The sequence below is a fragment of the Castor canadensis genome, chromosome 5 (genome assembly GCF_047511655.1).
Source record: "Castor canadensis chromosome 5, mCasCan1.hap1v2, whole genome shotgun sequence".
In the NCBI taxonomy this organism is placed as follows: domain Eukaryota; kingdom Metazoa; phylum Chordata; class Mammalia; order Rodentia; family Castoridae; genus Castor; species Castor canadensis.
The window spans coordinates 177,518,845-177,532,965 of NC_133390.1; the positions used below are offsets into that span (position 1 = coordinate 177,518,845).

The window sequence follows — 14,121 nt, forward strand, 5'->3', positions numbered from 1 at the left end:
TGATTAGTCAGTACTTTTAACACTCTTCAGAGAAGATAGCAGTCTACTGTGTGTCATTCATACTACCCAGTGTACAAGCAGAATTCTTCCTGTAGAAGAAACAGGAAAAGAGGACCCAGTGAGTAGAAGCAAACCCCAAAATGCCCCCGTTATCAGAATTTGCAGGTACAGAATTAAAGCACACATTTTAAATATATTCAAAGACTTAAAGAAAAATAGTCATAAGCTTAACTACTTAACTATAGATGGGAAATCTCACACAGAATGGACACAAACAATGAATCAAATGCTAAAACTGAAAGCCACAGTATCTAAGATAAAAAGTGCACCAGATGTAACAAATTAGAAAAGAAAGTTTTGAACAGTCTCAGTACAATAGGGAGAAATTCAGTCTAACATAACATGTAATTAAGACTCGTGAGGAGAGAGAGGGGGACAGGAAAAAATACATATATTTCAATAAATAATGGCTGAACTCTTCCCAAGTTTGGTGAGGTATCAACTCACAAATTGAAGCAGTTCAAAACAAAAACCACATCTAGGTACATCATAGTCAAATTGCTGAAAGCTAGAGGTTTAGAGAAAATCTTAAAAGCAGCTAAAGATAAAAGACACATCATATTCAGTAGAACAATAGGAATGATGACTGACTTCCTATAGAAACTGGGAAGTGTCTTTAATGTGCTGAAAGCCAACATCAACAATAGAAAAACCCACCAGAACTGTCAGTCTACGAAAAATATCTTCCAAATTTGAAGTCAAAATTGGGACATTTTTAGAAAAACAGAAATATAATTCAGCAGCAGCTGGCCCAAAAAGTTTTTCAGACTAAAGGGAAGTAACACCAGATGACCACTCACATCCAGAGGGGAAGGAATAAATCCTGAAAATGGTAAATAAGAAAATCCATTTCTTTTTCCTCTCAAGTTCTTTAAAGACAGACAACTGGCTTTAATTTTAAAAGTCACAGCATTTGATTGTACAGTTTATAAAACGTACATTTTAAGTATTAGATGACAAGAATAGCAAAAAATGGTGGGAGAGCAGGAATTTGATTTTCCATGGTTCTGATGTTTTATATGAAGGGATACATTTTAAACTCCATATTGACTATAGACAATGTATATTGTAATTACCAGAACAACCATTTAAAAATACAAGAAAGTAAAAAGTCAATAGAAGAATTAATATATTAAAATTGAATACTTAAAAATAATCAATGCAAAAGAAGGGAAGCAAGTAATTTTAAAAGAAGCAGAACAAATATAAAGCAAATAAAATGGTAGACCTCCACCCTCATACTGAGTACAAGAAATGTAAAGAAACCAAGCATCCACAGAAAAGGCAGAAGTGCTCAGGCCCTGACCCAGCCATGCTCTGTGTAAAGAGGATGACCTTATATGTGAAAACAAAGATAGGTAAGAAGTAAAAAATGGAAACATATTCAGGGCAAAGTATAAGAAAAAGAAAAGTGTTGTTCATTATTATGTTTGTACCAATAAATAGACTTGAAGATAAGAGTTATTATCAAGGTTAAAGGGACATAATAAAGAGGGGTTCTAGGGAATTTTGTGTGTTGGTGGAAATGTTTGTCTTCATGGATAGCATTTACATGGTTGTACACATTGTCATTTTATCAGATTGTACAGTTATGATCTTTGCTTTTCTTAATGTGGGGTTTACCTTACAAATTTGAACAAAGAAAAAGAAATAGTTCTGTAAAGGACAGTGTCATCACAAGTACATCAAAAATGGAAGCTAATACCATAGCCTTTGTTCCACCGGTACACTTCTGTCTCACTTTTCCTCTTATGCTATGGAACTCAGTCCAACAAGGTAAATTTTTTTCACTTCACGATGTAAGTTTTTTTTTTTCTACAGTGCTTTCTTACTTATAACTCTTATTTTTGTTTTCTTCTCTCTAAAACTTAGCATTTTATTGGAAGTTAACAGGCTTTCTCCCAGAGATAGGTGTTTTTCTCACAGACTAATAAGTTTGTGTGTGTGGACACCTGGGTCTGGCATGTGGTTTGGCATCACCCATATGTGCACAGTGGTTGTTCATTTATTCACCAGTTACTGATTACCTACAGTGCACCAGGCCCTGAGACCAAAAGAAGTGCAAAACGAAACTTGCTGTCCTCCCTTACGGGCTCCCAGTCATAATTCCATTTCTTTTGGAAAATTCTGAACAGCAAAGTTTAAAAGCCAAAAGTTTAGACTTAAGATCGTTGATAAGAAGTTACAGAGTCTAAAGTTCTGTATGTGGATTCTGTATGTGTAGCACATACCTCGCTCTGAGGATGGCTCCTGCCTATGTTTCAGGTAAGCTGTCATAAACAGAGCAGTATGCAGTACAGTGCTGTCACAACATGAGTACAGATCAGGTTTCAAAGTCAGGGTGTTAGGTAAAGGTAAAGTGTAGGTAACCTTCTTGTCTTTAAATGTTGGCATCACATTTGGTGGGTCATGCCCACGTTGAAATGTGCCCAGAACCAAGTTTGACTCAGAAAGAGTCAAACATTTTCCACCTCAGACTTCTCAAAAGAAATGGCCCACTAAATTACCCTTGCTATGAAAATTATTCATTTCCCTTTCCTCCTTTTCCCTCCATTGTGTGTGATGAGGGAGGGCAGCAAAAGCCATGCATGCAGCGTTAAGTTCTTGGAAGTGAAATGAGACCTAGCATTTAGACACTGCCACATGCAAGGAGATATCAAAAAAGCAAGCTGCATACTCATTCAAGTAGTGAGTTTAAAATGTGTCCTCATGTCAAGGACAATCAGCGTCTAGATTACAGGGTGATCTCTGTGACACCACAGTGCAGCCACTTCTCTGAAGAACTGTTTACAGCTTTATTTTTATCTCCCTCATAGTTTGAGAAGCCAAAGTTTAAAGGACTATTGAACAAATGAATTTGGGAATTACAACATTGAGTTCAATTAAAAAAGCCTTTTTAGCTGAAACGATTGTTTATAGCACCGTATTTAATCAGTTTTCCCAATTTCTTTATTTTCCCTCTACAGTTTCGTGCCTTGGCACCAATGTACTATCGAGGGTCGGCTGCAGCTATTATCGTTTATGATATCACAAAAGAAGTAAGACTGTGTTCATTCTTCTTAGATGCCTTTGGGAACTCTTAGTTGCCCAGATCTCCAGTTGCTCTCCCTTTCATGTTGCAGGAGACGTTTTCAACATTAAAGAACTGGGTGAAAGAGCTTCGCCAGCATGGCCCACCTAATATTGTAGTTGCCATTGCGGGAAATAAGTGTGATCTTATCGATGTCAGGTGAGTTATTAGAACCAGAGATTACCATGCTGATTATATGTTCCTTTTCTTAATGAGCAATGTCCAGGGTAAGAATTTCGTTTTCGTTTTATCTCTGACATTGAAAATTTCCTTTTTGTTACATGGTTAGGGTCCTGAAGTTTCAAACTAAAATTAAGACTTAAGGCGTTTGGAGCTAATTATATTATGTAGTAGACAGGTGTGTGATTTACTTAACCATTGGTAGCATCACACTTGACATTATCTGAGATCAGTACCACCCCAGGCTTTAATACAGAAAGCACATTTTATTGAGTTTTTCTGTACCACATCTAAGATTAGCAAAGCAAATGCTCTCAGGCTGGGGGAGGGAGGAGGGGACTAGAAAACCTTGCCATTCCCTGAGCATTCCATTACATTCATTGTTAATGGTATTGACTTTTGTTTGTTTAAACACAGAGGTGGTGTAATTGGGCAGAACCACATGTCTGGGCTTATTCTACAACCATTTGGGACATCCTTTGGCATCATAAATCTGGTTAATTACTGGGTAGGTGGGGATAACATTAAGATCTTAATGGGTAGAATTTCTGATTTGCAATTGTTGTCTTCCAGAGAAGTCATGGAGAGAGAGGCTAAGGACTACGCTGACTCCATTCATGCAATTTTTGTAGAGACCAGCGCGAAAAATGCAATAAACATAAATGAACTCTTTATAGAAATTAGTGAGTATCTCTGTGTCTCCTGGGTTTTGCAGAACAACTTCAAACAGAATTACCTTCCTGGTTAAATCCCCACTTCCTTTGAATCGTCTAGTCTCCACTACTGCCCTTGGTGCAATAAGACTTAAGTGTATAGTGGAATAACCTGCTTTCCTATCATGATGTAATTGCTGGAGAGCTGCTGTCAGATGACTGTTAGCCCTTCTTGAAGGATGTCCCTTCTGAAGAAATAATACGGAGGGCATTGAGGTCATGGAAGCTGGGTTTCTTCTCTATTTAAATGCGTCTAAATTAGTAATCTAAGGTCATTTAATAAATGAACAAAATAAAGGGAAATGAAATGCACATGTAATTCCGATTAGAAAACCCTCTTTCCCACCTTCCCAACCCTTTCTAGTGTTAATATGATGACAGTAGATGGCAGAGAGGCTGCTGTATGCCTTTGGGATCCTCTACAGATTGGATCTGTGTTTATTCATTTCATTCAAATTCATCAAAATATTTATTGGGAACTGTTCCAGACTCAGAGGATTCAGCGTGGAGAAGATAGACACAGCCTGCACTCTCCTGGAGCACACATTCTGCTGAGGGAGGCAGACAGTGAACACCAGATAAATAGGATCATTTCAGATCATAATAAGAGATAAGAAGAAAGAGGTTGAGGATGAGGTGAAAACTGCCTGCAGGTGGTCAGGGAAAGCTTCTCTGAGGAGGCAGGATCCGAACTGAGTTCCTCGGAGCTGACCCTGCAGAACTAGGGGCTGGGAGTGTTCACTTTAACTGAGCACCACAGACTTAATGGATAAGCAACTTATCCATTAAGACCCACCCTTTGGTTGAGGTCTGAGATAACTAAAGCTGGAAGGGCTCCTGGCCTTTGTGAAGAGGAAGGGGCGTGAATGCCAGCACTCATTAGGGCCAGTCAGGTTCTGCCCCGGTGGAGCAGGCCTGGAGAAGCCCTAAGTATGACTCAGCTCCAGCAATTGGGACCATCCTGGCGTGTGGGCTTCTGGCTGCCCAGTTGCTGAGGTTTTCAAGTATTTTTATGGGTTGGTTTTTTTTTGTTGTTTGGTTGGTTGGTTGGTTTTTTTTGTTACTATATTTTATTCAGAAATCTGGATTTTTTTTTATGCAGTGTTTTCCATTGTTAGATTTGGCCGCTGATTCATATCTTTTCAGAGTACTTTCAAGGTGCATCTGGTAGCAGTGGCTTACTGGTGACACTCTCAGGAAGCTCTTTCATATCAAGGTTAAAAGCCGTGATGTTTATTGTTGTCCTAGATATAAACAGCAGGTATCCAAGTGTATTCTGGAAAGGCGGTATTATACCAGTTGGGAATTTTTAACAATTTCTAACTGAGTATCTACATGTATGTGTTAAGATTATTAGAATTGTAAGTGTTTTTAAAAACAGGAAGGTAGTGAGCTGTACCAACAGTGAAAAAGGGTTTTTTTTGTTGATTTTTTTTTTTTTTTTTTTGGTGTAATAGGGTTTGAACTCAGGACTTCATGCTTATAAAGCAGGAGTTCTACCACTGAACCACATCTCCAGTCCATTTTGCTCTGGTTATTTTGGAGATGGAGTCTCACAAACTATTTGCCCAGGTTTGGCCATGAACCATGGTCCTTCTGATCTCAGCCTCCCAAGTAGCTAGAATTATAGGCATGAGCCACCAGCACCCACAACATATTCTTATGTAAAAAACTAATATTGGGACAGGCACCAGTGGCTCACACCTGTAATCCTAGAGGAGGCAGAAATCAGGAGGATCTCAGTTCAAAGCCAACCCAGGCAAATAGTTCATGAGACCCTATCTCAAAAAAAAAAAAAACCATTACAAAAGGGCTGGTGCAGTGGCTAAAGGTGGAGGCCCTGAGTTCAAGCCCCGATACTGCAAAAAAAAAATCTAGGTGTGGTGGAGCTGTGCCTCTCAGTGACAGCAGGAAATTTAAACAGGAGGATTGCGGTCCAAAAGGGAGACCCTAAAACAGGTCCTGTCTGGGGGGGGTGGGTACCAGTGAGATTGGAGGGGACATAAGGAAAGGGTGAGGGAGGGTGAATATGGTGGGTGAATTTTGTATTCATGTATGAAAATAGATCAGTGAAACCTGTTGAAATTGTTCTAAGAAGGGGGGAGGAAAGATGACAGAGAAAAATGGAAGGGGTGAATATAATTCTTTTAAGCACATATGTAAATGCCACAATTTATCCCCCTGTACAACTATTATATGCTAATTTTTTTAAAAGGGAAAGGGGGAGATCCTATTTCCAAAATAGCCAGAGCAAAAAGGGTCAGCATCATGGCGTAAGTGATAGAGTACCTGCCTAGCAAGTACAAAGCCCTGAGTTTAAAAAACCTCAATACTATCAAAAAGACCAAAAGAGCAAAAAAATATTGTAGCTGGGGGTACGGTTTAGTGGTAAAGGCCTTTGATTTGATCCCCAACACCTAAAAGAAAAAAGAAACACAGTAAGACATTCTGTTTTAACTGCTAAAAATAAAAAATACATGTCCATAGTTTCAAAAAATGGTTACATATATCTCATACTTTCTATTTTTTTAAACATGCCTTTTGTGCCTGTCTTTTATTCTGCATTAATTCTTAGATCGTTTGTATCATCATGCACAGCTGTTAAAGATGGCTGGTGTGTGAGGTCAGGGTTGGAAGAGGAAGAATCAGGCAATATCCACAATATAGTTATCTGCTCTGCTGTGGATAGGCAATTTGGATGGTTGTTTCCAATTTAGAGCTATTACAAATAGTACTATTGTAAACATTCTGCTCATATCCTGTGGTGAAACTGTACGCAAAGAATTGCTGGGTCATTGGATCTGCATGTGTTCAGTGTAACTACTGCCAATTTGCAAAGTGGTTGTACCACTTGACAACCTCCAGTGGTGTATGAGATCCTGGCCCTCTCCTGCTGTAGTGGACAGGCATTGATCTGTGCTTCCATGATACTTACATCTATGTAATGTCTGAACATTCTCTCTCTCTCTCTCTCTCTTTCTCTGTCTGGGGTACTGGCATTTGGGCCCCTTGTACTCCATAGGCAGGTGCTCTACCACATGGAGCCATACCTCTGCCATGAGTATTCTCTTCATGAAGTTACTGTTAAGTCTTTGGCCTGCTTTCCTGAACTACCTGCCTTCTTGATAAGCAGGTACGCTTACCACCTGAGCCACTCCACCAGCTCTGGCTTTCATTTTTTAGTCAATCCTTCAGTGAACTGACATTCTTAAGCTTAATGAAATCCAGTTTTTCCTCATTTTCCTTCATGATCAGCACAAAGGTTTTTAATCAGTGTTTAAGGAATCCTTGCTTATTCCCAGCTCATAAAGATGTTCTCTTCTTTCTTCTGAAAATACTCATTCCAAAAAGAATTGTATGTCACATTTCGCAGTTACCTGTTACTTCAGTTTCCAATTAGAGAGAAATGCATGGCACAGAAGCTCAGTAGGGCTTTTAAATGAATTTGTGCTTTGATCACAATAGTCTCTTAAGAGCATTTGAAAAGTTGGAGGACATTTTCTAGTTGGTATAGTACTATGTACTAGGTACTGTCCATGTGGGTTGCAGACTGCCCAAAATGGCAGAGATTCAGGGCTGGCATCCCAGGACCTGAGAGTTGTCAGATCCCTTCTCAGCATTGTTCATGTCAAAACATGTATCTGTCCATTCATTCCATGTTTACAGAATGCCTCAGTGCCGTTTACTGTATCAGATAGAGCCTGGAAACACCAATGTGGATCTCTTCCCTGAAAGAGCTTAGGCTCTAATTCAAGGAAACCAGTTGTGTAAACAAATGTGTGGGCAGTGTGCTTCTGGTGCTTTGATGGATTTCACTGTCTGTGGTTTTAAAGTTAGGAGGTGGAAGAGTATCAGTATACAAGAAGCAACCCTTGAGTTACTGGCCAGGTAGAAGGACGGGTGATTTAGGGTTTCTTTTGAAATTGACATTATGCTTCACGGAGCAGTAAAGTGAAACCTGTTCATTCTCATGCATTGTTGGCAGGAGAATAAAGTGGCATAGTCTCTTCAGAGAGCAGTTTGGCAGCATCTGTCAAAATGTAAATTGCACTTGCATTCGTGCCATATAGACACTGGGAGTACAGTGTCAGACAGATGCCCAGGAGGTGAATGGTGAGGCTCAGCTTCTCCACTCTTGTTCATCTATCTACACACAAATGCCATTGATCAGCATCAGAAAGTGGTGACTGAACTAGATATCCATTAGTAGAGCATGTTAAGTTATGACACATCCATATGATGCAGTGTCGCAGAGCGAAACAGTCCCCAAGATACATTGAATGGAAATAGTGAGGAGAACAGTGAATGCTGTTTACTCCCATTTGTGCTTCAGAGGGGAGGTATACCTGGCAAATTATACATGCTGGTTTCTGGTGACCACTGCCATACAACAGAGGGACACAAATGTTCTGACTAAATCTTTTTCAGTGTGAATGTCTTAACTGCTCGAAACAAAATGTTTTTAATGTGTAAGTTTTTTAATTAAAAAAAAAATATTTACTAAATGCTGTGTAGTATCCTTGTTTTGACCCTGAAACAAATAGGACATTAGTGGAAAAACTGGTAACTTCTGAAAAGAATCTGCAGGTTCTGATCATGTGAAAGTATTGAATTCTGCATTTTGGCCAACATCTGATAGCAATATAAGATCCTAGCTTTAGGGGAAGCTGGATAAGGGTAGACAGAAACTTTCTATACCATTCGTCTTTCCAACTTTTCTTTCCATTAATCCAAAGTAAAGTGTTTGTTAAACTTTAATAAAACCTGTCAAATTGCTTCGGCAAACTTGTGTATCATAAAGTGAATAGATTTAGGAAGTCAAAGTTTACATTCCCTCCTCTGCTCTTATCTTGGTACAGGCCGAAGAATTCCATCCTCAGACACCAACCCGCCATCTTGTGGTAAGGGCTTCAAACTCCGAAGACAGCCATCGGAGCCAAAGCGAAGCTGCTGCTGACAGGCCTCAGCCTCTCGACCCAGTGATGAAGTAGGTGGTCTTGAAAGCTAGCAGGAGGAGCTGAAGGCCCTGCCGCTAGTGTCTGCCTCACACTCTTGAGTCGTCTTTATGCAAAAGGACTCAAAGAAATTGACCCGTTCTGCTCTCACTTTGAAGACCACAGCTGTGGTATTGCAGTACTGACATACTGCTAGTGTGTCAAGACCTTCTGGTGTACAAAGGGATGACATCATTCATTGGCTTTTGACCTTGCAGAAAGGAACATCTAATTGTATGGATGGTAGGATTAAATTGCTGAGTAGTTTTATAATCAGGATTTCATGTAACATAAAGGGTAAATTAGCACTTTCATTGTTCTTGAGGGGAAAATGTCTTTGTGGAGATTATAATTTCCTTGGTTTCCCGTTATCACTATTAGAGGGAGTTGTGTCATTTAAAATGTGGTAGGATAGCACAAGTGGAGAGGTGGTGGCTATTATCGAAGCTGCAATGTGTTATTTGTAGGATGGATGGGGAGGATCTATCGCTGCCATCTCTACGACATGTTGGTTAAGTGTGTTAACCTAGGATGCACACAGGAAGTCAGCAGCCTAAGTAGGGGTTGCCTAGCTCACCTTGGGTTTGCTTCTGACCCTGTCTTGTACGTATCATCAAACACATTATTGGCACCTTTTTAAATAAGCTCTCATGACCAAAATGATGGTGGTACAGAAGCTGCCTGGAATAAATTAAACTGCCTCTGTTCTAGAATGACCAGCAGTGGTTTCAGAAGGAAGGAGAGAAAGAAAGTAGTATAAATGCTGTTATTTTCTTTATTTAACCCAAGTGTTTTGGTGGGGAAAACAAGTATCTGTTGCTTAGCACATGTAAAGTTACAGTCTGTATTTATGAGAACATTGCCTAAAGGTTATAAATTATGTAAACACATTAGTAAGTTCTAAGTTCATTCAGTACCCCATTTAATCTTGCTCCCAGTCTTGTATATGCCTACCCATTTTCCAGCCTGTCTGCAGGAGACTATGGAGCACATGTTCTGAGAGGCATAGAGGACTTGCCTCCATCTTTCAGGGTTTCTCTGCCTTCGTTGCCTCCACATCCCATCTAGAGATGATGAAAACATGTGCCACAGGCCCGACAGTCCTCCATAGCCTGGAGTGAAACACTAAGCTCCAAGCTCAGGTCATTTGCCTGGGCTTTGTAATAAGTGTCTTTTAGCTTTAGCAGCGACCTTGCATCAACTGTTGTAAGAGCTCTTTCCTTGTTAACAATTTACCTTATCTTCCTGGTTCCTTTATTTTCCCCTGCCTCTGTTAGTGGTTAACACTTTTCCCTCAGGGAGCCTAATGAGGTTTTTAATATAATCTAAAAATAAAGCACTGAAGTGAAGTTGGTGAGAATTTGCTCCTGGTCTAATTTGGCACCCTTCCAACCTGAGCATTGTAAGGGAAGGAAATTTACAAGATTAAATAGGAAATGAAACAGCTTGAATTTCAAACTAAATTGTGTTTTCATAGCTATCCCTTAACTGAACAGTCGAAACTTTGAAAAATAATTATTTCTTTATGGCCCCCACTTGAAATGGATAAATTTTAATAGGGAAATAATCAAGTAAAGAGCAACTCCTTTTTCCTTCTTACATATCAGAAGCATTTGAAATTGTTTTACTTATATCGAAATCATATAGACAAAATGCAGTTAGTGGTAATCTAACACTGTTTTGTGAAAAACACATGTGGACTCTAGGTCTCCCTAGCATCTTGCTTCCCACCCAGCATTCAATTAGCAAACTTCTAGAAAAAAACCTGTGATTCTCAGGACTGGGCTCCTTGTACCTACCTGATGTTGACTTGATTTTATACACATCCTGACGAATCGAGGGCATGGCCACTGCCCTGGGCCTCAGCATTCCTCCTGTTGAGCCTCTGTCTTCATGACAAAATAAGAACAAAAGTTGCTTGACTCATTACAGAAGAGGCAATGTATGCCTGGCCCTTTTCTGTCTTATTTCACCAAAAGGCAAATCAGTGACCTTCATGTTTTCCACCAAACCCACTAATAAATGCTGATGAGCATGTGGTATGTTGGTGCACTGGAAAGGCAAGGTGTTCTGAGCCACATCCCAATGCCTCTGGTCTTACATGGTGTCCTACTGCATCTAGCCCAGCAGGGCCATCTCTTCAGCCCTTGGAAGTTGGTTTCCCTGGCTGATTCTCACACTCCCACCCAGAGGTGGGGAGAGACTGTTTGGCCATAGCTACGGGTCTTACTAATAGAACAAATAGCATGGAGCTTGTGCTCATGCATTTCTGGGTCCTCTTCTCCCTCATTTCTATTGGTCTGCCCCAGAAATTGACAGGGTGCTGTTTCTCTTGTGGTATCTTTGTAATGCTTAACAACAGATTTCTGTCTCAGATCCAGAATCCACACTCAATGAAGCGGGGTTGGGGGATAGAATGGACTGTCCCTTATTTTCTTTGTTTCTAAAATACAAAGATGGATGATGAAGTCAGAAGCAGTGCTTTATTTTAAACACATTTTGGATTAACCTGAGTAAATACTTGTCTAATACAAATTTCATATTTTCTTTCTTAATTCTTAAGAGAAAAGGCTAACCACCAAAGGAATTAAGACATAGTCCATCATGGTTCCCTTATGACACAGGGCCATTTTTTTAAATTTTTCAGGGCTGAACAAAAAAGAAAAATTAATTAGCTGCAAGTGTATATTGATTCCTTTCAGAGAAATTGAAACAAGCTCTTCGTAGGTGTCCAATCCTAGAAACCATTGGCCCCTAGATCTCTCCTTTTACATAAGTGTTTTCTGATTCTTTGATAACTAATTAATTATCATTGGTGATTAAAAGAACATAAAGTAAGTATGATTAAGTGTCCTTCATCTTAGATTCTGCAAGAAGTGATTGGGGAAAAGTACCTACTGCAAGCCCTGCTGGCTCCCAGCAAAACCTCCATCACCTGCTTGACAGCCAGTCAGGACAAGTTCTGCGCATAGCAGCTGAAAGACTTGTTCTTTTTAAAATAGCGTGCATCCTTGTTCTCCGCTTATGAAGCTGTTTGAAGTGCCTGCCTCCTCTCATTATGCTCTGATTGCCTGGACACCTACCCAGGACTGAAAGGAACAAGGCTTAAATTAGAGGCTTGGTCTCCTTTAAGTAGACCAGTGACCTTAACGTTAGTAATTCTCTTTGCTTTTAAATCCGTGAAATTTCAGAACTTCTCCTTAAGTCTTCTATTTCTTGTTTCAAGGAGGAAAATAGATATAGGAGGCCTTCTAAAATGCTGGGAGCTATGGTAATGAACATGTCATAAGGTAACTACTGCATGGCTTTCCTGGAACTGTCAAACCAGAATTGGGGGTGGGGGGGTTGTTTTTCTTTTGTGGCATGTGTTTAAATAGGTTAGAGTCAGACTACACTGCACTAATTGGCATGTCAGCCTCCAGCCAAAAGGCGTTTGTTCATTACTGTGTGCATCTTTTATGTTCTAAGAGAGAATTGTAAAAGAGGTTATATAAATTCCATTTAGCATTTCTTCACTCATTCTTCCAGAACACAAGAAGAACACACACATGGGCCCTCAGAGTATAAACTACAGGCACCACAGTATGTGATTTCTAGAACATATGTCTCCATACAAACTTACATGAGTAATGAGAGGATCATCTCCTTCCAGAGCAAAGTAACCAGAAATCCCTTCTCTCTGATCCATCCTAGGAGCCTGCTTTAGAACATTTGGGGGAAATGACAGCCCATGCTCTCAGGCTGGCTGTCTTTGCTAATCTCTCTAGGCTGTAAATGTCCGTCCGATTTTATGATGAATGTTAAGTGAAATGGTAAGCGAGATAGTGTAAGCCTTTGAAAATCCTCATTATTTAAATTTGTTTTAAAGGGATGACTAGCATAATTTTTGTTTACTGTTTGACTTCAAGATATACTCTACCTCTTAGCAGTTAATATTTTAAAGGAAAAAATGGAATAAACTCTGAAGAAACAAGCTGTGACAGCTTGGTTCATCACAGAAAAAAATTTCTTCTAATGCTTCAAGGTGATGTTTAGGATATCCTTTAGTATTATATGATTTTAAAAAATCATCCATGCAACAAATTACTTAGGAGATAAACAGACAACTGTATAGTTTTTTTTGTTTTGTTTTTTGTTTTTAAAAAAAGGGAGATGCAGGTGGAATTTAGCCTAGGACTTAAAGAAACGACCTCTGCAAATTTCTTTTGACAGCAGAGTTGCTTGTCTTGACTTCCAGTAATAGAAAACCAGGCAATTTGATTATCTGATTTGCAAGAAATGTTAATGGAATTCCAGGGCATTTGTCCTGTTTTATATGCAAATGAAAGTCTAAAAAAATATTAGAAAGGTACTACATTTTTCAGGACCCTCCATTTTTTCCATCAAAGGAAATGACAAGTGAGAGACCTGTTGTGATGAAGTTTCATTAGACATAATGAGAAAAGTGAATGAATATAACCAAGAATTGTCATATTTCCTAGCTCATCCTTCAGGATTTTCTTAGCATATAGGAAAATGATTTACTTTCTAAATCTAGAAGGACTTCCAGTAGCATAGATCAAGTTTAATTTGATGGTCTGTACCATCAGAAATAACTAATATCAGAGTATAATCAATTACAGATATGCCAGGATATTTTTAGCTTCAAAACAAAAGGATTCAGAACTTTAATTTAAAAAAAAGATGTCAAACCTTCCAATTACTCCTTTTATTATGTTGAACATTTTCGATAGTAAGATTAGAATATATAAACAGTAGATTGTGAGATTAAAACCATAATGTCTAAAATGTAATAAAAAAATTTTTAATTTGTTAATTTTTAGACCTGTATGGTACCCAATGCCTCATCAAAACACTAAAAATTCTGGGTAACTTTCCACGAGCCCGAATTTAAGTACCAAGTTCTGTCTGCCAATTAATGGGAAGTCCTAAGGCAGCAATGATGTTTTTAACAGCCTTCTTTAATTGGTAGTTTTAAACTGTAGACCTTAATGCCCTCCTTAATCATGCAACAGAAACAAAACACGCCAGTTTTACTAATACCACTTCTTGATTCAGAAACTTTCTAGTGTATAGGGAAACCAATTGTTTAATGCAACACATT

At 39.1% G+C, this 14,121-nt stretch overlaps 1 protein-coding gene across 1 annotated transcript in view; it reads left to right on the forward strand.

Moving 5' to 3' along the window:
* Rab22a (RAB22A, member RAS oncogene family) overlaps nt 1-13,396 on the forward strand; it is a 45,813-nt gene extending 32,417 nt beyond the window's left edge. Inside the window, exons 4-7 of the mRNA XM_020170054.2 lie at nt 3,027-3,098; nt 3,183-3,289; nt 3,884-3,993; nt 8,883-13,396. Coding sequence (XP_020025643.1) covers nt 3,027-3,098; nt 3,183-3,289; nt 3,884-3,993; nt 8,883-8,980 — 387 coding nt within the window. The 3' untranslated portion in view covers nt 8,981-13,396. The remainder of the gene's footprint in view (nt 1-3,026; nt 3,099-3,182; nt 3,290-3,883; nt 3,994-8,882) is intronic.
* The last annotated feature ends 725 nt before the right edge of the window (nt 13,397-14,121 follow it).